Below are 23978 nucleotides of genomic sequence, written 5' to 3' on the forward strand. Positions count from 1 at the left end.
GGTGGACAAAATTAAAGCTATTTTCAAACGATACAATAACTCGAGAAAAACTAAATGATTATTCAAAAACTGTTGTCGTGAAGGGCAAAGGGTATACGAAATAATAGTAAGATAACATTAAACCACCATTTTAATGAAGCAACATACAATATTCATCACAACATAGCTCTAATTAAACTACACTCACTTTCCTCACTCTACTTTACCACAGAACAGAGAATACAGATGTGCCATACAGCCAACTAAAATGCAATTGTACAGGTAATTTTATAAATCGACTTTGAAATTATGATTGCAGTAATATACCGATTATCTTACACGTTTGCGCCATGTTTTTTGCCACTATATATTCTCTGTTTCGAATTAAAAACTATAAAAAAAATATATGTAAATAAATGTCATGTTAAAATGGTTCTTGGAATGTAGATCAAATATAATTCATTAAAATGTAAATACAAAACAATACAAAAATATAAAATTAAAGCAAATTTGTCTAATAGGCCAGCTCTAACCAACAAATGATTCAAAGTTATTTATCATGTTCGACATAAATGATTATTGGTTTCGATCTTAAACATTTCTACGTCTATTACAGTATATAGTCCAACAAATCTACTGAATGCTAAAATTACAATATAATAAAAGTGTTATCGATTCGTCTTTCATGTACTTCAACTTAACCTCGAGAGTATATATCTTTCCTCTATAGTATTTCACAACCTATAAAAGTTAAGTCGAAATATAATGTATGTATGACGTCACGAAAACTGCATAATTACTAGAGGCTTATAATAATAGCGATAAAGTCTAATAGTAATATAAATCGCATCAAAATCTACAATCAAAATTATAAAACGAAGTTCATTGATTTGAGTCTTAAACATTTTTTTCCAAATGGATAAAATTTTATGGAATGGTAACCCGGGCTTATTTATATATTCAAAGTGACATTATACAGAGAGCCTAAAATACTACGAAAAAATACCATCCAAACCCCCCTTTATCTCTAGAGCTTTTATTAAAAATATATCTGCAATAATTATCTAATTCGGATGGAAGCGAAAAATTTGGCGATCATTGGCATATGAAAATACAATACACACTATTTTATCACGGATATGTAATTTTCAACGCTTAAGCATTCTAATATAATTAAAGGTACGCTTCACAACTATTACAATATTTGGTTTCAATTGAAACGAAAATAGCTACAAAAATAGTAATATTCTTACCTACTTTGTTCGTATTAAGCTAGCAATTCATATGGATACTGAAGAATTTTGCCAAATTACAGCTTTAAATAAAATTATCGTTCTCAAAACTCAAAGACGAACCGTTATTGAATGGAAATATTTAAATAACTAGACCAGGAACTCATAAAAAATATTATTATATTGTATATTGAGTCATTTTGAAAAGTCCCAAGATAGTTTTGTTATAAGCTAGTAAATGTTATCTCTACTGACCATAGGCCTCAATTCAGGTTTGGAGGTTATATCTCTACACCGCTCCAATGAGGGTTGGTGGAGTATGTTAAATTTATTTAAGACATTTGTAACACAAACCAAATATATCGTTTTGTAACGGTTTATCTTTGTGAGATACAATTGTTATCTAAATAAAAAATAATATATCAGAATAAATATTTACTTTCAAAACATTTTTTCATTTGCCGTTAAGGCAATTAAATGATTAATAATCATTATAAACATTATATTTAAAATGTATTAAGCAAAATCCTTCAATCAACCTTTGGCGATACGTTAAATAATAAAACTAAAGTACCAGGGCGTCATAGCATATGAGGCGATTGCGTTAACTTAGACAAGTAGGGCGAGTACAATCATACCCATTGTAATAGACTTGAATGTGAGACTGTTGGCCGAGTTTGATTTGTTATTTAGCGTAGTGTCCTGGAACAGAAACAATATATTATAGTAAATCTATATAAAGAAAACACACTAATTATTCTAACCTAAGCTCTATAGCAATTTAACTAAAACATAACATTTTGTGCTACTTCAATCCAAAACAAAATTCCAGCCAGACCCAAGCTATTGAAGTGATTTTACAACAAACATTTTTTAGTATAGAGTATAAGTTCCGACAATAGTTCAAAACGCAATTTTTTGCAAATCCATAATGAATGTCATAGATTATTCAAGCTCTCGACCAATGATATTGCATCAGTTCGACTAAACTATATAGTAGATATTTATTTTGGAGGGTAGATATCGCATCTAGCAAAAAACACTCCTAGAATTACATTCCTTACCAGATAAGTACATTGTTAACTATTTTGCGATATCTTAAACAAACAAAATATTTATCTAAGAAAAAAAAGCTGTGACGTTACATCAAGTCGCATTCCCTGCATTACAATACAATGCAATAAAATAAAAACTATATCTTATATATTAATAGCGTAATCCGATTACTAAATTGTAATGATTTAACAAAGAATGAATTTTATAGAGCGGAAAACGGTTCTTGCCCCTTAGGGAGGGGTGCTACGGCTGTATAAGAAGAAAAAAACTTTTAAATAGGCTCATAACATTTTGGCGCCAAATGTAGATGAGTGACAGTTTACAATGAAATGTACCTGTCATTAGTTTTTAATTTCTAAAAAATATTTTGAATAAACGCGAAGTTTCGCGGCGATCCGCTATTTATATATATTTTTTGATAATAAACATTTTGGGAGCTTAGATGTTATGTCCCTCACTCACTCTTTAAATCGGATTACAACACTAATAGGTAATAATAATACTGCTTGGAGGTAGAATGTATGATAAAAGAGTGGTACCTACCCATACGGCTTGCACAAAGCCCTACCACCGAGTGAGTATTATAATATAATGCATGTAATGTATATTATTATCTAAATACCTTAAAATGCAACAGAAAATATAACAACAATACAGGCGATGTTTATTAAGAATATCTTTGAAACGAATATAGTAAACTTTTGGCAGATATTCGTAAAAAACTAATGTGCAACATTTCCTTATATGAGAAACAAAAAAAAACTCCTAAATAATGCTATATTTGTAAGCACAATTAAAGCGTAATAACGTAATATATTTTCTTCACATAAAAAAAAACGTAAGCAAAACGGAAACAAAACGTAACATGTACATTAACGAATCAAAATAACGGCACATTACAAATTAAGGACTTACGCCATTTCTTTTGCTCGAATTTCCGTCCGCTTTTTCCTATTGTAGATTTATAATTCAGTAACATATGACTATAATAACATATTATTTATTCGACCTTTATTAATATTTTAAATTGTATATAGAATTAGACACAAAATAAAAATAAAAAAACATTTTCCCCTGCAGTTAAGTGTGTGTGAGGGGGAACGACAATAGAGACCTCAGGATTTTATCACTTTCAACTTTCACTTCTCTAGGCCTTTCTATATCATATATATTGAGCTACTTCGCTGATTTTTCTTGGTATTAAATAAAAAAAAGTCTCGTATTTGCACTTACAGGTAATTCCTTGCATGGTGTAGATTTTCTGACGAATTTGAAGAGTGACTCGACAATGTTCGCCGACGTGGGCGTCGAACACGTCTCTAAAGCGCTCACAACGCAGATTTGCAGTTCAGCGAATTTATCGCACTCGTCCTCCTAGAATGAAAAATCAAAATATTTATTAATCAAATGGCCTCTTACAAGCACTTAAAAGTAAAATATATAAATATTCATCATAAAAAGTAAAAAGTACTATTGATTCGTCATTTCACAATATAAATCAAATTAATATTACCATCGGTCGAAATGTAGATTCTACCTAGAACCGGCTACAAACTAAATAGTTACACTGTTTTTATTCAATTACAGATAATTTTAAGTGTTTGTTTCGATATGTACTAATTGAAACCGGTTGGATCATCACCTAATGCGTGTCTTTTGTAAAAGAATTATTTGACAAGAGGAAAAAACCTAAGCGAATACACTATACGAGCAAAGGTCATTTGAAACAAAAGAGACGCACTTGAATATATTTCAAAAGTATCGGAAAATATATTACTCCATGTTCAACGTTAAACTGCAATCAAATGGTTCACATAAGGGTCGAGTTCACAAACAGCCGACAATTTTATTTATTAACAATTTGGAAACGTCCTACGGCTGATTGTGAACTATGGGCCCTTCTCTTATTGAGGCGAAGCTGTTCCAATGCGGAACACGAAAATTCAGAGGTTCTTTTCCTAGTTTATACTCGCTATCTTAAAATTGCTGAATCTTTATATGTTTTGCTAAAGAAATAAGGCAAATGCAGTCACCATAAACCAAATAATTGTGATATCTCACCCCAAATTTAATTTCTGGAATGTTGTCAATGGGGAACTTGTTCTGGTCGTAGTGGAATTCCGATCCGAGGGTGTGGTTCGCACACATTTCGAGCTCAGCCTTCTTCTCGTTGAAACATTCGGGACCGTTTTCGGCGATGAAAACTGGAAATATAATAATACTTATTATTATTCTGTCCCTTACATATAAATATATATCGTGTAGTTTCCAAATGTGCTGATGGTAAGTGGTCACCGGGTGGTGACATTGGCGCTGTAAAAAATACTATCCACTATCGATAACTATCAGCAAGATATAAAGCATCTAATCCAACACTAATCGTATCAAGAAAAAATAACATTGATATTGTGAAATAGTAAATCGGAGGCGATTCAGGGTTACGTTTCGAAATCGAATTAGAGCCAATTATGATAGAGAGATACAATAGATTGTTAGCCAATCCGATGATGACTTTAATGTCCTCTGTGGACTGAGAGCAGAATATTTTGTTATTTATTGAATTGCATTAGTTATGTCAAAAGTGCTCGAGTATTTTCGCCATTAACATCTATACATATAATAAAATTGGAGTATCTGTATATAATATTAAAATAACCGGTTTATACTAAATGCATATTTATGTATACAGGTACTGGAAATATAATAATACTTATTATTATTCTGTCCCTTACATATAAATATATATCGTGTAGTTTCCAAATGTGCTGATGGTAAGTGGTCACCGGGTCACGAAATTAACATTTTTTAATTTAATTTTTGTCTATTGGTCTGTCTGTTTGTTGGTTCCGGCTAATCTCTGGAACGGCTCGACCGGCTGATATAATAAGGAGTACCTTATTATATCAGCTTACTAAGGCTACAACAATATATTTTTTGTTAAATTCAAACGCGCACTAAGTCGCGGGCACATCTAGTGTTATAAATAAGAATTACGATCGGAAATCACTTATTTTGTCACCCATCGAAGTAGTAATTAATATTACAATAAAAGCTCGCAGTTTTCCAAATTCGACAACCATTGTTATTGATAATTTAAGGAAAACAAATGAGCGTGCATTTTTCGTTTACCTACTACTCTTATTTTCAAAATCCGTCGACAAACAGACCTGGAGCTACTGAGAAACCGTGCGTATCTGAATGTAGATTTATAAATCATAAGAGCGACTAATAAAAGAGAAAAACCGAAGATCGGTAATATTATCTAAAGTTACTAAAGTAGGTACTATTCGCTTCAAAAGGTTTTATCGACTAAAGTTGTTTATAGTCAGGCGACCTCGTCTGACTTTTGCATGAATATGACAAATAAAATAAGGGAGGTACGTTGGAATGCTGCCTGGAATAGATATGGCATATTAAAACCTATTACCTAAATAACTTCGTTCTGCTTCGACCGGTCGATGAGGTCATTATTGAGTTCATCTATCTCATAAAGAAAATATACGGCAATTTTTAAGGTTTTCTACGAAACAATAAAAACTATGAAATAAACATTCCATACTTATGTGCGTACTTATTATTTAACTCACTACATAAATATGAAAATAAGAATTAAGTACCTATCAAACGGAAAAGGTGACATTAATATTACGAATGAAACATCAATATTTATCAGCCATTATCTAATCTAACCTTTATTACCCAAATAAAGCCGTACCAACTACCGTAGGTAAAGTGACAGGCAATTAGTAAATTAAGTATGAAGTAATTCTTTTTTAATTAAAAACAAGATTTCCATTCAATAATCTAGACTTCAGCTGTGTGGAGGCACATAAGTAACGTTTGCATCTTATGTTATTTTTATTGCTTAGTTGTACATGTTTCGATAGAAAATTGTTATATAACTTATAATTAATACAGCAATAGCTTAAACTATCAAGAAGTAGTCACTTTGTGACTGCCGAGGAAACTTATCACAATAAAATAAATATCGCTGAGTACCATATGAAACCTTCAAAATATTCTAGGTCAAGACCTTTCAGAATCTCCGCAGTTTTCCTTATTCTCTTAGTAATAGAACTAGCTACCAGCAGTCATTATGTGACTACAGGGTACAGAGTACAGCATATGATTTATCGCTGGGTACCATACCATACCGTACCATATCATACCATATGAAACCTTGAAAAGGCACAAATTCCGGTCAAGAACAGTCCAAAGATAATAAATTTGAAATAAAAAAAAAGAAACATAATAATAGCTGGAGACAACATTTTCGTTATTCTCTAATTAATAAATAAATAGTAATATAGTAACAGATTCTCCAACGAATATCGGCTCGTTTAACAATATTTTACAAATATAATAAATAACATTTTAATAAATTATACACGACTACAGCGTGGGCGTATACAAATTGTAGTCAAATGAATCCTGACGTGTGATTTGCAAATATTCATTAGTATTGATTAGTTGATTGGCAATTAATAACTTCTAATTAAATTGGGGTTAAATAAGCATTTTATAATGCCACACACACACACACACACACAGGAATGGAAATTATTCAATCAAGTATGGATTATGATCACTACAATTACAAGAAAATAAAAAAAAAACATCGTAAATTTTTACTATATTAAATTGTGTTTATTTGAAATGGTACTTACGTGCAATTCTATCTCCCTCCTTGAAGCATACAAACTCCGCTAATTGTTCAGAAATGTTATAAACAGTCTTAAGGTTCTTTTGTTCTTCAACCGAGAAGCAAGGCTTTACTGACTCTGTCATGTTTCGGAAGCAACTTTTGAAAGACGGTGTTTTCTCACAATACCTAAAAAAACATTGTATCGTAACATTAACATAGTATTTTTAAAATTTTATTAACCGTTTTTTTTTACACAATAATACAGATACAAGAGATGGATACAGGTAAGATAACAATTTTGACTACCATTTCTGAAATGACAAGTAATTCATTGTTTACAGTCTACACCCGTAGTAAGGTAAGGATTTCTATCCCTTTGTAATTAAATCTTTTTGGGCAATGTCTGTGGACGTGATATTTGGATATTAAACTAATGATGATGAGTTAGAATCTCAAACTATTAATATATAAATATACCTGAGTGTATATTTATATATTAATATTCTTTATTTTGACTTCATTGTTTAATTTTACTTACTTCTTGAAGACCTCGTCTACTTGTCCTGTTGGCTTTGCCGCTTCAATCTCTTCTTGTAACTTTGCAGGATCGACCAATTCTTTTAAGCATTCGACGAAATTTAAAAATGATTTCTGAAAAAGATAATATAACAATGAACTACGCAGTCCACTCAACGATCAACGCCTTGCATAAAGATTATTACCAAACGATTTTTATTTTACTTAAGACATGCATATTTCAATTGTAATTTAATTTACTTTTCATTGATGGATAGGTGATAGGTTCGGAGACAGATGATTTAATCTATATAACACAAATAAAATATTTATTTTAATTGTATAAAAGCATTTAAAAAAGAAACAAAAACATTCGATACTTGAGCTGATAGATAGTAAAGTACTGAAAATCGACTTGATACGCCATTAAAGTGTTAATATATAAACTTCTTAAACAAACAACGTAGCCACTACTATAATGCTCTAAATAAGAGAGGTCCTACTCTAGTAAAAAGTTGATATACAAATAGTATTTTTACATTTATGTCTACACTCAAAACGAATAGATTTCGGAAGATCACTTCTAAAAGTTAGAAGTTATGATTCTTAAATAATATTCTCCAGCATTCCTTGGTACACATTACAAAACAATACAAAAAAAAACTACCCAAAGCTTCCTTGTTTTTTCAATCTTACCTGGATGTAAATTATTTGTAACTACAGAAAGAAGAAACATCAAACATCCTAGTTCTCAAGGTTGATAATGCATTCGCGAGGTAAGAAATTATTAATATTTCTTAGAATGCCAATATCTATGGACAGTTACGACCACTAGCCAACAGTTGGCCCATTTAGGGCAATTCTTTAAAAAAAAAAGAAAAAAAAATGCTTAGGTGTTTGCTCAGATATCAATGTAGTTACTATTTTAATATATATAATTAAAAACGCACGGATGACAACTAACAAGTAACCGTACTATGTATGTTATTTAATATAACAACGCTGGCAATATGACACAGTCAAAGTTCAATTACTATAATCAGAACTCTTTATGAGATACACTGATACACCGACGAACAGTAATTCATGATAATTCTAATAACATTTACGTTTTACCATTGACACATATATTATTACTCATAATTTAATATTAATAAAAATTATAACGATTTCGTACCTTTAGGTAGGCTTACAAGTACTTTTAAAACACTTCTTCTTTCTGATTATTATGTCTTTAAAATAAACCTGCACTGGACATATAATTCATAGAACATGTTCGTAGGGAGAGCCCTACGAACTACTTGTACTACTGGTACTACTACTGGTACCGCTGTGCCTGTCAGGGTCGGTATCACCCACTGTTCATATATTCTACCGCCTTATATTGCAATACAGTTAAGCAATAATTTATAATAACTTATATAATATAATAACTGAAATATGAAATATCAAAAATGTGCTTTCCTTTGTGTATATCTCCGCGATTAGCGTTTGCTTCGTCTTTCTTCACCCTGGGAATAGTCTGCTCCCGGTAAGGTTATCGAAATGCTAGATAAGTGAGACATCAACAAAATACGTCGCTATAAAATAAAGCATTTTCGATACCATTCATATAAACACACTTCCCCACATTAAGGACATCCTTATTCATATGCTTGTAGCCAAAAATATAACACGTACCGTGTTACTTTATATGTAAGTACATTAGAAGCGAACTTGTTTTTTTTTATGAACTCAAGGCTAAAGGAACATTGTTTTGTCTCGTGATAAGGCTTGCGAATACAAGTATAATGTAATAACACTCATTAAAGGCAAATTACCTTTCCTACATACGTTCATATGATTACGCTTTGTTTATGTACTTCTTTATTTTACGGTTTACTTACAGAAAAGTCCAAAGTTTATTTTTCATTAATATAAATATATGTATTTAATAATATTAATAAAATACGAATGTAATTAAGAGCGATTAATTCTGAATTGAGTTATGTGTTACCAACGGTGGTGACGTTTCAACTTATAAGATCAACACGCGGTACACACGCTTAAAAACTTTAGATCCAATCGCATTGATGAAAAACATAACGAGAACCAAAATTCTAGGTTTACAACTTTGGTGATGACCATTTTTCGTGTAATATTAAAAATAAATGAGTTATTCAACAAACAAAAATCACCCTTAATTTCAAGACGGCGCATGACTGAATTGTTACTTATTATACTATATTTTTTTCAATGGCAGCCCCGTTTTTGATCGAATTCGAGTGGATTCTTTGGATAATTGGTTACTTCAAAAATTTTTTTTAGTTATTTTCGCAATATGAATAAAAAAAGTACAATATTTATTGTAAATTAATCAAAAAATAGCTTTTTATATGAACGTTTCTGTGTTAAAGGATATTATAAAACTTCTTAGATAACACACCTTGGTAACAAGAAACGATTATCACCGCTCACCAGGCCGTTTCAAATACATACGTTCTAACATTGGAAAAGAACAGAAAAAATCCCGCTGAATTTCTTTGGTCGACTTTTCTCGGTTCTGAGGTGTTTCTTACCAAAACGGTGGAAGATATTTTGACAAATATTATCGTAATATACAGATAGAATAGAATAGGGTTATATAAAGATGAGGACATAACCAAGTGCATCTCATTAACTAAATATCAGTACAGTTTGCAGATTAATTAATTTTATGGCTATTGACCTGCTCTTTAGGATCGAAGTGCGAACTTATATAGGTTACAATCTAACTCATTAAACGGGTCATCTAGTCTATTCTATGAGAGAAATAATAGTTCCAAATAAACTTGATAATTAATTTAAGCCTTTATTGTACTAAGCAAAAATAATTTTCAACTATTTTAAGTCTTCATCTAACATTTCCAGGTTCAGAGATCAGCGGGTCCTGTGATGTGTCAGGACACGCTGATCTCAGAATTTTTTCAGTTGTAAACTTGATAATAAATCTGTTTATATTTTGGTCAGATTCATAATACAGGTTAAATAATGTTCAAATATTAAATATTGTCTTAATTTGTGCCTTTAATGAATAACTTATGCTAATAATTTTATGAATACATAGACTATATATAAAAAAGGTTATAAAGTGCACCCAATAGGCTGTCAGACGGACAGACGTGATCTGATAAGAGTTCATCGGATAAATACACAAAAACAAAGAAAAGTTAGATATAAAAAATAATTTAAGAGCGCTGTTATCGCTAAAAGAGCTATCTCCTTGTTATGTCTTGTAACTAAAACATCGATCTCTTCCTCACTGCAAATGTACTAATGATCACAACGAACAGGTAAATAGTTCAAATTATAAAACAAAAGGTAGACGCACAAAGCGACTTTTTGTTAATACGTCAAACTTTTATGAATTATTGCCGTATTAACAAATTGTTAATTACTACAAAAACGGTATTAATGTTATCATGCAGCCGCTCCATCAAGCGACGAGTTACATTAAAAAAGCAAAAAAAAAACCTAAGTTTATTAAAAATAAGGCATATTATTTAACAAAAAATTATGTAGATGATAAAAAAACGTGGAGCTAATACACGTTGACTAAATAGAGTAACTACTTTCTTGATATAATCTGCAAACCGTTGATAGCTTTACGTGCGATACAATTCCGTAAAATTACGCCTCAAAATTGTCTTAATAAAGTTTTTTGTTTTTGGTTTGCCGCTTATTCGATCAAAAATGTGGTAGTAATTAAATAGAGGTGTGGCAACTGCCAACTTTAAAGATGACCAGTCAAACGGTGTCGAAGTCTATTGCTAAAACAGATATACCAACATACATTTATATAATATAGAGATAGATTAATCGTTAATTTAATTGTACAAGACTTATAATCAATGAAAGGTCGCGCACTTATTGTTATTACTTTTATTCATTAGTTAATGACTTGTAAACATATCGATTAAATGAATACCGTTGTGTGTTTAATACATACAACGTCAAGCGTTCCTTATTACTGTCACCGTATTTGAAGGGAATAAGGATAATCTTGCACTATATGGGCAGTTATTAGCTAATTCATTTATCAAAGACATATAGAAATACCATGGTATTTCTATATGTCACGTGACCCAAATTATACAAAAGAAGTCGCTCCGATTCGAATCAAATGCATTTTTCTAATCGTAAAGATCAATTATTCCCAGTATTGTGAGAATTGTTTTTTTTTTACAGACAAAATTTTCGGTCCAATTTCAATGGCATGCAAAGGCAGTTCCGATGAGAGTATTTGGAATGATGCCAAGGTTCCACCGCACTAGGTTATCTAAGAACTACTTCCCGATTGCTGGAAATGTTACAAAACTTCATGCCTTCCCGTTGATATTCATACGTATTTCAATTACCTAAAATTTTGCATATTATATTAAATTTAATAACATTTATTTTTCATTTTACATTGATAATTTATATCCAATATACGGAAATGATTATTTCGTGATTTATAGATTAAATAAATAAATAAAAACTTTTTTTTTTATTTATCAACAAAATTGAAATATTATGGATTACTAAAAAAATAAGTAATTCAAATCATCGACTCTGTCAAAGTTCAAAGTTGTTACTAATAGAACGGAACGAAATTATTTAACAAAATACATACCTACACTGCGCGGTACATTACATACATTAGTAGCTATTTCTGTTTTCAGAGAATATTAGTGAGTTACTTTGCGCAGTTTGTGTTAGGAGTAGGCATTACCATTGTCCGGTTCGAAACAGCAACTTTCACATCGCTAGGCGATCTATATATCGTTCCAGTTATTCAGGGGTAATACGGCAGTATTCAAAATAAAAAAGACACACTAATAATAATCATCTTCATACTCTTATTTCATGAAGATTGGTATTGTTAGAAGAGTTTCGACAATCAATAAGAAAGTGTAATGCTTCTATGTTGATTAAGATATTTAAATTTACGTTGAACAATTTAAACAACGATATATTAATACTAGCTGCCTGTCCCGACTTCGTACGAGTGAAATAAGACTTATATTTTTATTTCGATAGCAGTTCCATCTACTGGGTCCAATCTAAACTCATAAACACACCAAAAAATACATCAAAATCGTTCTACCCGTTTTAATCGGATGATTTAAATTCAAAGCTTTAAACATAACAACAGTAACCGTTTGTCGCTTTAGATTTTCTTCCTTTCTACTGACGATTTGTTCAACATATCAAGTGTTCAACGACGTATTTTAGTGAATAATTAAAAGGAAAGCAAGGGTCGAACTCACTTCGACTTTTGTCGAATACGCTTTGTCAAGGTAGAGAATTGTATCGATACTTACACAGCAATCGAATAAACATGTCAAAATTAATGGCACTCACGAACGATAAGGTTGAATATAAATAGTTGCTTTTTTTTAATTTTCGTTATTTGGCAACTTAGCTTTAAGTGGCACTCAACGCCATAAATATTTTAAACACTTCAAGTAATATATTACAAAGCTTCCTCTGTGTTATGAAATACCTAAGAAAATTTCAACTGAAGTACTTTTAAGTAGCTTTTAAGGAACATGAATGTGAAAAATATGACCTATTTAATTGTTGTTCCAATAACTTTTTTATTTTAATAACACAATCTATTATAACAGAGGATTTTATCATCCAACGTATGACGTGCTCCTTATCAGGCAAGCAATAATCTCTATAAATTAAAAAGCAATATATTAGAAGAAAATCCATTAATATCCTCTTAAAAATAAATCAAGGTAAATATAGCTTACATTATTTTCTAAATTAAATAGTAATACATATAGTCCTAAGTCAAGTCAATGCTTTTGCAATTAAAAATCATTGCGTAACGAACATAATTCTGACGAACAAAATTTCTTATATAAATGACCTAGAGCTAAGATTTCCGAAGAAGTACTTCCTATATCATGAAGTTACATAACACCACATTCGTATAACCGGGTCCTACAAAGTCTATTGTCATAACCCTTTTAAGTAATACTGTACAAAAAATAGATAAGCATTTACATATAGCATATAACATTTTATACAGATTGAAATTACTAAATAATTTAACGTTTGTTCCAAATAGTTTTTTTGCTGTTTTCATAAAATTACTTTGAACTCTATAAAGACTAAATTTTGATAAAATCTATCAAATATGCGAAAAAAAATTAAATAACCTTTGATTGTAAAATTCCAATTTATTATTAATAAAGCAGGCTTATTTTGTGACTGTTCATGTCCGATTACTTTTTAAAATTGTTACATTAATGAGATTTAACACCGACGTTACTTAGCAGTTTATATTAATTTTATATATAAATATGTAGTTATGAAATTAATCTAAATTACATAATTATTTAAATATAAGATCCTAAAACGTAGTTCTAGTGATGGGCCGAATTTGTTATTTTTACCGATTACGATATAATGAATAGAATTCATATTCGTGATTCGATTTTATTCATGCTGTATTTATTCCAGTAAAGTATACTAGGGCTAACCTATCCCTTTAAGCTCGTGTTGAAATCTCATGAGTCGTACAAGTGTTTTTTTTTTTTGTGAATGGTATCCTCTATTCATCAATCTCGACAAAAATAAGGACTTTAAATTCTCGAACCATAAATCCATCGGCACAAGCATTTATAATGATAACAAATCCTGTCAAAGCAGTGTGCACACTATACCAATAAAAGAAAATCTATATAGAAGAAAAGTGTCAAGTAAATTATATAATGATTAAAGCTACAATAAAATTCACTTTTCGTATGATTAAACAACGCTTAATACCTATTGATTGAGGTAATCTCAAACATATTTATTCTAAATCAAAGTTATCAGTGAATGTTGTAATCTCGGGAATATTTTTGTCTTGATAAATAGTTCTGCAATATGTATTGATAAGTTAGATAAAATAAGTAATCAAATTTGTTAGCATTAATCTTTTGTGTACGCGCAATCTATAATAAATATAAATCGTTGTACGCGACTATCAGCACACAGCCACAACTAGTAAGTCTGGAAAGTTGAAATTTGAGACGTCGGTATTTTTGTTTTTATAACGTAGATTTTTGGCAATTTATTATTAAAACGTAAGTTATTGGAAGAAATAACAATTAATGTTCTTTAAAGTAGTAAATATGAAGGCAGTTTACCCGTACGATTTTGTCATTTATAGTTGATTAGTTTTAGAAATAACATAGAATATATAGTAAATTCATACGTCATTATATATATTTTATATGAAATAATTTTAATATCGTGTAAACGAACGTAAGCATTCAAAGCAATAATATACACGAAAATTTTTCGTAAAATTAACTCTTATTTTTTATATTTTACCTACGTACTTATTAGAATGTCTACTACAGTATGAACATTCTTTGTAAATAAAGACACAGTAACTATTTTTGTTCCAAGATTTTTTTATCGGGTTAGGTATGAGTATTTTTTTATCACTACATTGTTGGCGGATACTGCGCTTTACTGATACTTGCATTACGTTATTGTTTTTTATCTTTTTATTTAAAAAATATATCATAACTTTAATTGTATATGAACGGGACTCAGTTTTATGAAACTATATAGGTCATAAGTAACTCCAATGCTTCAATTTCGCTTTGTGAGGTTAATAATAATTTACATTATGGGTTAGAGTACGTATATAAATAATAAGTTGATATGAAAACAACGTCTCATTTTATCCCATGAACTAAAACAATTACAATTAAATTCGTATAATAATTGGTATTGTTTCAAGAAGTATAATTTAATTAAAAAAAAAAAAAACGATTTTTATAAATAGAAAATTCGCCATTTCTGTAGGCTTTTGAAACAATGCCACCATTAACAAACCACTGTGATCGTTCATTTCTACGTATATAAAAAAGTTCTATTCAGCCCCGGATTTACGGTGTTCATGTTACCTAGACGGGCACTTGACTTTTAAGCCCTACCTTTCGTATTGTGGCTATTAAATACTCCGATGTTAATAACCAATGAAATTATACTATTTATTAAGTTACATGATTTAATAAGGTATTTTTTTTAATGTTAATTCGAATTTCAATAGCTGCCTTGGAGTTGGAATACCGGTTTACATGAGACCCTGGATTTGGTTATACAATAACTTGACATATAAATAATATAAACACATGTTATTATGCACGTTGAGTTAGTTTTAAAAAATCAAATTATGTCAACCTTGATAAGTGTTAAAACTGATTAACGAAATTATCACAAATATGATTAAATGGATTTTTTTTAGCAATTAGGTATTATCACTTACACTTGAATCAATACACGCTATGTAAGAATTTCTGCAAATTGTTAAGATTAATTTTATATAAATTATTATATTTTCAAATTGACACGCTCAATTTTTCTGTGCTGTGATATTAAATTTCATTCAGGATAAGAATAAATACTTGATACTTATTTACTAAATTGAATCGTATAGTATAACAATGAATACCTATTAAAATTATATAATAGAATTAGAGTATCTTATGAGTTTGTGTACTTCAAGCCAAGGCCCGAGTGGTCAGAAAGCGTAAATCTTAACCGATGATAGCGGGTTTAAACCCAGTCAAGCTTCGCTGAATTTTTATATGCTTTAACGTAAAGTTTATAATTCATCTCGTGCTCGGTGGTGGAAGGCCGAAGAAATCCTGCATGTGTGTAACTTCAATGAGCAGCGTGGTGGAATAAGCTCCAAACCTTCTCCTCAATAGGGAGAGGAAGCTTTAGACGAGCAGTGGGACATTTACGATTATCTTCGGTTTTTCAATCAAGTTCGGAAACGGTGGTTCCACTTATTTTTTTTTTAAAAAATCTAAAATTATATAATTTCATCCTTTTAAAAACACGATTTAAAAAATCTTGATAGGTCTGGGTGTAGTTTGATTTTAAATTGAAAATATCGAAACCAACTCATTACCAAAACAGTCAAAACATGTTGAATGAGTTTGAATACAAAAACGATTTAAGAAACGTACATCATTAGTAATCAATACTTGAAGTCTGTTGAAGAATATATTGTAATGTGTTCTCGGTTTGTACAAAAAATAATCAAGGCAATCAACTACAATTATCCAATGCAAGAAATAAATTAATTAAAAAACAAAAAAAAACAACCGTTTCATAAATTTGCTTCCACACTAAAATTTTGGATACTAAGTATCCAAAAAAAAACAAGGCTATGTCGAAATATAAAATCTTAATTTCGAAATCGGCTTAAAAAAAGAACATACTTAAAGAAACTTTTTTTCCGTTCTGTAAAATTAATTCTTTGTTAAATTGTAACAATTTAGAAAATTGCAATCAAGAATCCTCTTTATTTCTGTTTTGAGTTCTTCAAAATGAGACCATAATCGATTTTTATAAACAAATCGCGGCGAGCCACACGAGACTATGTCTGCTCGCTCACTCTTTAAATCGAAAATACATATTATATGAAATAAAGCATTTACGTTTGACAATAAAATAGCGGTGGGTTATTTTCACACGAATCTGCTCAATTACTTTTAAGCATACTATATCCCGCTGGCTCTCTGAACACAAACCATTGCTACATACTGTTAAAAAATCTGTAAAACGAATGTGCAAATGTATTACAAAACAAAATATGAGTAAAATTACATATCAAATACATCTGTTATGAAAAATGTTAAATTGGATAACTTGTTTTTTTTTAAAACGTTTCACGCAAAAACCGCTGGATATTTTGACATGAAATATATATCATATTCAGCGTGTTTCAGAGAAAGTTTTTGGTTAGAAAAATATCATTCAATGTGTTAAAGCCACGTGCATTTTTTTAAATATGATGATTTGAAACGACTTAATATGTTTTTTATTGTGACGAAATAGACTAAATATCCAAGAAAGCCTAAAATCAAAATTAAATATTAACCATTAGAACTAATTTAGTCTGTGGTCGAATGAATCATTTTGTTGTGTTTCTTTTACGTATAATTCTTATTTTACATAATATATATTATAAATACTAGAAATAGGATACACTTAATGTCAATGATCACATATGAATTCAATAATTTGTGAGAGAAGCGTAAGTATTAAATAAAATAGACAAGGACAAAGTATTACTATTTTTTTTTTTTTAGATAAATTCAAACGACTTATTGTGCGTATAAAATAGCAACTAACTAAATATTATGTAAGGAAGATCAAGTATCGCAATCATAATGTTATTGCATGCCCTCTATTTAGATTGTACAGTCATTGAAATATACACGTTTATTCCTGTAACGCCTGTCTTCGTCTTACATAAATACAAGGTCAAGTTTAAATGGTTCTTACATATGCATTGCATATTAAAAACAAACCAATAATAAAATTACGTAACTTTCAACTTGACAATCAAATCCAATCCTTAATAAATTAAGGCTGATATTGTATGAAATACGACGTTAATCTTTTGGTTACTTGGTGGTAGGGCTTTGTGCAAGCCCGTCTGGGTAGGTACCACCAATTCATCAGATATTCTACCGCCAAAATAACAGTACTTTGTATTGTTGTGTTCCGGTTAGAAGGATGAGTGAGCCAGTGTAATCACAGGCACAAGGGACATAACATCTTAGTTCCCAAGGTTGTGGCGCATAGGTGATGTAAGGAATGGTTAATATTTCTTACAGCGCCTTTGTATATAGGGGTGGTGACCACTTACTATCAGGTCGCCCATATGCTCGCCCGCCAACCAATGCCCTTAAAAAGAATTATAAATGCGGAAGTAACTCTGACTGTTACCTCTTCACGGTTTAAACCGCTGAACTGATTTAGATGAAATTAGATATTGTGATAGTTTTGGGTCCCGGGGAAGGACATACGCTTATTTTTTTCAATTCACCCTTGGAAAGGGCTAAAATAGGTAGAAACGGTTCAGCTCGTTTATCGATAAAGCCCAATCGAGCAAAATCACCGACGGATACCTCTTAAAAACAGTCGTCGTTATGTCGTACGGGTTGTTCTTAATAAAATATTATTAACAGCTCCGTGCTCTTGTAAAATATTAAATTACCATATCCTGATCAAAACCCGAGGTATAATTTCACGCTTACTTTCGTTGTACATTGAACATATGGCCGCAAATTACAAAGGTTCATTGAAACCAGTCCAACGACCTACGTGACTGTAACCAAAGCCTTTGTGCACCGTTGGCAAAAATTTGAGCTGCATAAATTAGGGTAGTGATACATTATTAGTCAAAACAATATGAAGCGTACGGCTTTGGAATAAATCAATTTTAAATTATATCTACACAAATCAAAGTAATAATGTGTCTTTATGAATTCATGGAATAAGTTAAATGTTCAAATCAAAGAAACAATTAATTCATTACAAGTTACAACAATGGTATAAAAAAGGGTCTCACAGAAAAAAAAAACGATGGTAGGACTTAAGTTATTATTAATTGTAGACGGATAATCTTTGAGCTAATTTATACTAATATCATAAACGCGAAAATAACTCTGTCTATCTTTTGCTCTTTGACAGCCAAGCCACTGAACCGAATTTGATGAAATTTGTTATGAAGCAAGCTTAAACTCCAAGGAACTCCAAGGAAAGCTGCTTTTTATACCTAATATCTGAAAACCAACTCCTGAAACGAGCGAAGCCGCGGGCTACTAAGTGTTACATATATGTTATTCGTTTGTTTTTTTAAAACGATTATATGATCATACAATATATTGTGGAACATACCCTTATTTCAACGGGGACTTCCCTCTAAACTTTATTAAATAAACAATTGTATCTTGTTGCATGCGCATCTTTAACCTTGGTCACTTGGTAAATTTTTGAATAAAGTATGATATGATAAGTATGAATTTATATTGTGATGTTGATTTTTATATCGTTATTACCTACCTACCTTTTTGCTAATTTGCCTTTCGGTCATCATTTAAGCAATCGGTTCGACGTAATATATACATACATATAATTTATGGTCTGGGTAACAAAAAGTTCCGAACCCACGGGATAAAACTATACATTTAGACGCATTCGATATTCTATCGTCCTATGTCTATAATCATAAAAAAATTATGTATTAAAACTGATAAAATAAAATTTATTAAGAACATAATCAAAAATCCGTTAAGTCTACTATGAAAACCATTTATATCTACGGTAGCCGGTTGTTATTAAAAACAAATTTCCAACTTGTACTATAAACTGAGTATATATTATCTCGTTCAAATTAACTTAGAAATATTTTTTATTAATATAAACATGTATATATGTTAAATATTCCGAGTTAGGTAATTTAGAATTAGGTAAGGTAAAGTTAAAATGTTTATAAAAAAACTTGTAAAAAGAAACTAAAGCAATAACTCCCCTACTGTCTATTAAAATTAAGGGGTAATAAAAACAAGATTAACTTTACTTAAGAAATAATATAGAAAATGAAAAATAACTTAAATGGTGCTTATTTTTTAAATATAGTGCCCATTTCAATTTGCACTTGCTATAATTTAATATTGTTAAGCACTCGCACCATGTAAAGTTAAACACTGATTTATCTCAACCTTTAATTTTAGAAGTAAAGCCAAATTTAGTTTCTTGATTTTACAAATGAGAGATTCTTAATTTATTTAAGTCAAATCAAACCTATAATATGTAAATAGCAATATGAATAATTCAATGACTATGCATAATCTACACTTATTACAAAACAAATTAATTTCATACAGGAATCTTGTAATTAAATACTTTTGCAAATACCGCTTGTTTAATTTCAGTGTTATTTTTAATAATATGTCAACCTTTGCACATCACCTTGTAGCTTATGTATATTTAAATATCAGTTTGTAGTTTATGCAAGGACGCACAAATTAATTAACTCTTATTTTGTTTAAGCCTGAGTAGTCACAAAAAAATCAATACTATTTCATCAATTCCCACATATCTTATCAGAAATTTGAAAATTTTTATGTTTGGATGTTTCTAACTCAATCACGCAAAAATGGATGACTGTGTTTGGATAAGTTTGGAAAGCCGATAAGTTTTACCCTAACTAAACACAAATGCTACTTATCACCAGTCCTCGCTACTCACATAGTCAAAGCAGAGTGCAAAAGCTAGTATTACTATGTTGAGTATGAATCTTTTGTAGATAAAGAGCCACAGTAACCATTTTTTTCTATAAATAATATTTTTCAAAACAATTAATGTGTTAATGAACTACATATTAATTTAATTTAAATGTTTTTTGTTGGGTTAATATTCCTTTATGTTTAAGTAAAAAATAATATTGATTTGTACACTTCCATACAAAATAAGCTTTAATAATTATGCATTTATGTACATAAAATTCCAATTAATTTCTATTGCCACTTCTTCTCTAGCAAGCGGTATTCATTTTCGAACCAGTAGTACATATATTGAATAAAGATTTTGACTTTTAACTATTCCATTGAACAACCTTGTACTATGAAACAGGCCTTTGAACTTTGAACCTTCATAGGTATCTTAAAACTATATAAGGTATATTTAAAAGTTTTTTGTGAAGAATAAGTTTTAAATATGGGAGTTTTAACAACAATATTTAGGATGTATGTATTTTAAAGTTAATATTAGTTGTGAATACAATTATTGTTTTTTACAATTACGGTATTATTTTTAATGATTTTGTACTTTTTATATGCACATAATAAACAGTAAGATAAAGTTGTTTTAACTCTTTTAAATTAAGTTTTATTTTATTAATGTTGATGCAAAATATATTAGAATTTAGTTTACAAGATTTAGCTGCACCAAGTATGAGCAAAATTTTATTTCAATTATTTAAGTTGGTTTAAGATATATCCATAATCTTACCTCGCTTTGTGGATAAGCTTCTGTTCCTCCATTTTCTTCACATTTTTTCTTAAAAACTTGCATAGATTTGTTTTTCAGTTCAGTAACTTGCTTTTCATCTACCTTTCCTTGAAGTTCAGGAGGCAGATTGTTGATAGCATCTGAGAGAGATGGTTCTGTCTGGGCCCATGTCATGCCTTAAATAAAAAATCTTTTAAAAATAAAATTATAACAATTAGAATGTATTTTTTACTAGGGTATTAATAAATACTTTTGTTTTATTGTTTTATGCATTCACTTATTCAACATTTACAAATTTTAATAATAACAGTGAAATGAGTTTATGATTTTAGCAGTAGGTGTTTTGATTAAACATTTTGAAGGTACACTATGATTTAATTTATTTCAATAGTTTAAGAAATATACGAATGGTGATGGTATGCTTCAAACTAATTTTATAATAAAATACGTTACATTAATTTATGATTAATTATAGGTGGTAATGTCAATTTTTGAACTATGAACCTATGATAAAACTTAATCTAAAATTGCCATACCAGACAATAACTGAGTACATAGAAAATTTTCCATTTCCTATTCATTTATACACAATGTGTGAATATTTTGTAGTCAAGTCAGATTCATTAAAATAAAAATAAAAAAATCTCACCGATGCAAATTACGAATATTATATATTTCAAAGCCATTATAACAAATGTGATTTACTTAAAATAAAATTCAATAAAACGCAAATGCCCAAAGTCGTCGATGTAATCTGAAATCAAACCGGTTTCGTTGAATCAATTTTTGTAAACCACAATAATAAATAACTAACACGTCACACACTACTCCTTCCGAACTTTAAACTAAACTGATTGTGATAACTGAACAGTGTTGCCACATCGATTTTTATAAAGGGGCCGTTGGAGAAGCTAGACAGGGCCAGATAAAGCAAATTTTACCATCAAAAGGGGTGAAAGAAAATTTAAGAAAATATAACAAATTAATTCAAACATTTGTTAGAAAGTATATAGTCAAAAATCGAATTCTTCAGAATCGTATTTGCTGAAGCCAAGCTCAGACAAAAGAAGTTTAGTTCTCTTGAGTTTGCGGGTCATATAAATATTTTAGCTACTTCAACTGTTTATAAACTGTTTTTTTCTTGTTCAATTTATTTTGTTAATAAAACAATAATAAAATATACTGTCCTCGTACCACAGAGTAATAAACTATTGTCATCGTGGCAAAGTAATGTCATTGGTCACAGAATTATAATTTTTTTACAACGATTTGATACTTTTGGTTAACAATATTTGTAATGAGAAAGACATTTTCAGCTCCTTGTTAGAATAGTTATTAAATTTACTATATATACTTGTTATTTCAATACGCAGGTACTGTAAAAACAGTTTTGTGATAACTTCAATAATTTAAAAATTTTAAAATTTAGCTATGTGACGTTCACACATAGAAAGCTAGATAAATTAGGGACTCAAATTGTTAAAAAATGTCCTATTGATGTTCTCGTTCTGAAAGCGGTTGAATATTTTTTATTTAAAAGGTATTCATGCAAAGGATAGAAGGTACATAGTGGACCGCATTGGAATGTTGGGCTTAAGGGTCTCCATCTCTATGACCAACTATCGGGGCGTGCGAAAGCGAACCCACCCTTAAGAGTCGGAGTGGGTAGCGCTGGTTTTTTAGTAGGTGTTCCAGCGCCTTCAGTACTGGTGAGCCCCGCGTAGCCCCGTACTTTACGTGGTTGAAACGCGTAAGTCCGTTATTCCAGCGAAAAAAAAAGAGATAGAAGGTAACGAAATTACATAATCTGCAGATTTCGGTAAGCCGAAGAAGTAAAATTAAAAAGGGAAAGCGCAAAGTGCAGGAAGTAGGTACTAAAGTAAGTAGTAGCAAGTAAATTGTACTTTATTTACTATCCACGGCAACGTGAATTAAACTAGCCGTCTAGTTAGGTCTATGAGCCGTGATCGAATTAGGGACTTATACTCGAGCTGTTACGTATATGTTACACCTCTTTTCCTTTTTCTTGTTTCGGACACTTACTAGCATATTATTTTTTGCAATAAATATATAATTTTAATGAAATAGTGTCTTTGTTTTATTTTTATGTACTTAATAATAATAATAAATTTCCTGGTATAATCGAATACTTTTTAAATTCAATTCCTTGAATGTTCTCCTTCCTTCTTCTCCATCCTTGAATACCATACTACGAGCTAAAATTAGTTGCCTAACAGTATGACAGTTCTGTGACCTCGCTCGACCAATGCGTTGCATTAGTGTTCTGCCAAGACCTGAGCGATGGCTTCACGACTTTGTCGAAAGCGCCCTGAAGTTTTGTGTGTTTTTACGTGGGCGCGCTTTTCGTTCCATCGAGTGTCATCAACATATATTCAGTGGCTCTTATGGATTTTTAGTCACTTTTTAACTATTTATTTTCGATTTTAATAATACTGAACTAAGTACTATAGTCTCTTTAAGAAAATAAATATAACGTTCTAACCGCATTGAAGGGTTCACTCATTATTAATATAAAAACAATTTCCCAGGATAAATATTATGCCTCGCTTTGGTATACCCGAGTGAATGACTTTGAGGCCTCGTCCTGACGGATTCGCTCGACATGACAAAGGTCTTTAAGCTTTAAAGCTCCACTATCATGGAGTTTCGACATATCTGAGATACATGCCCCTTTAGGGTAGAGAAGTCCTCTAGTTGGC

The 23978-nt window shown here is 30.4% G+C and overlaps 1 protein-coding gene across 2 annotated transcripts; it reads right to left on the reverse strand.

Annotated features, from left to right (window-relative positions):
• Nucleotides 1–112: 112 nt before the first annotated feature.
• On the reverse strand, nucleotides 113–22115 carry LOC125063904 (27 kDa hemolymph protein-like). 2 transcript variants are annotated; one of them, XM_047670595.1, is made up of 8 exons: nucleotides 21908–22115; nucleotides 21259–21434; nucleotides 7451–7563; nucleotides 6935–7098; nucleotides 4329–4471; nucleotides 3501–3641; nucleotides 3183–3218; nucleotides 113–1913 (listed from the first exon to the last, which is right to left on the reverse strand). In XM_047670595.1, the coding sequence occupies exons 1-8, from the start codon at nucleotides 21942–21944 to the stop codon at nucleotides 1821–1823; spliced, it is 903 nt and encodes a 300-aa protein (XP_047526551.1). In that variant the 5' UTR covers nucleotides 21945–22115; the 3' UTR covers nucleotides 113–1820. The 2 variants fall into 2 exon arrangements, with proteins under 2 accessions (XP_047526551.1, XP_047526552.1); XM_047670596.1 differs by lacking the exon at nucleotides 3183–3218 and having other exon boundaries at nucleotides 21908–22113.
• Between the last annotated feature and the right edge of the window lie 1863 nt (nucleotides 22116–23978).

The sequence above is a fragment of the Vanessa atalanta genome, chromosome 5, assembly GCF_905147765.1.
Source record: "Vanessa atalanta chromosome 5, ilVanAtal1.2, whole genome shotgun sequence".
Lineage (NCBI taxonomy): Eukaryota > Metazoa > Arthropoda > Insecta > Lepidoptera > Nymphalidae > Vanessa > Vanessa atalanta.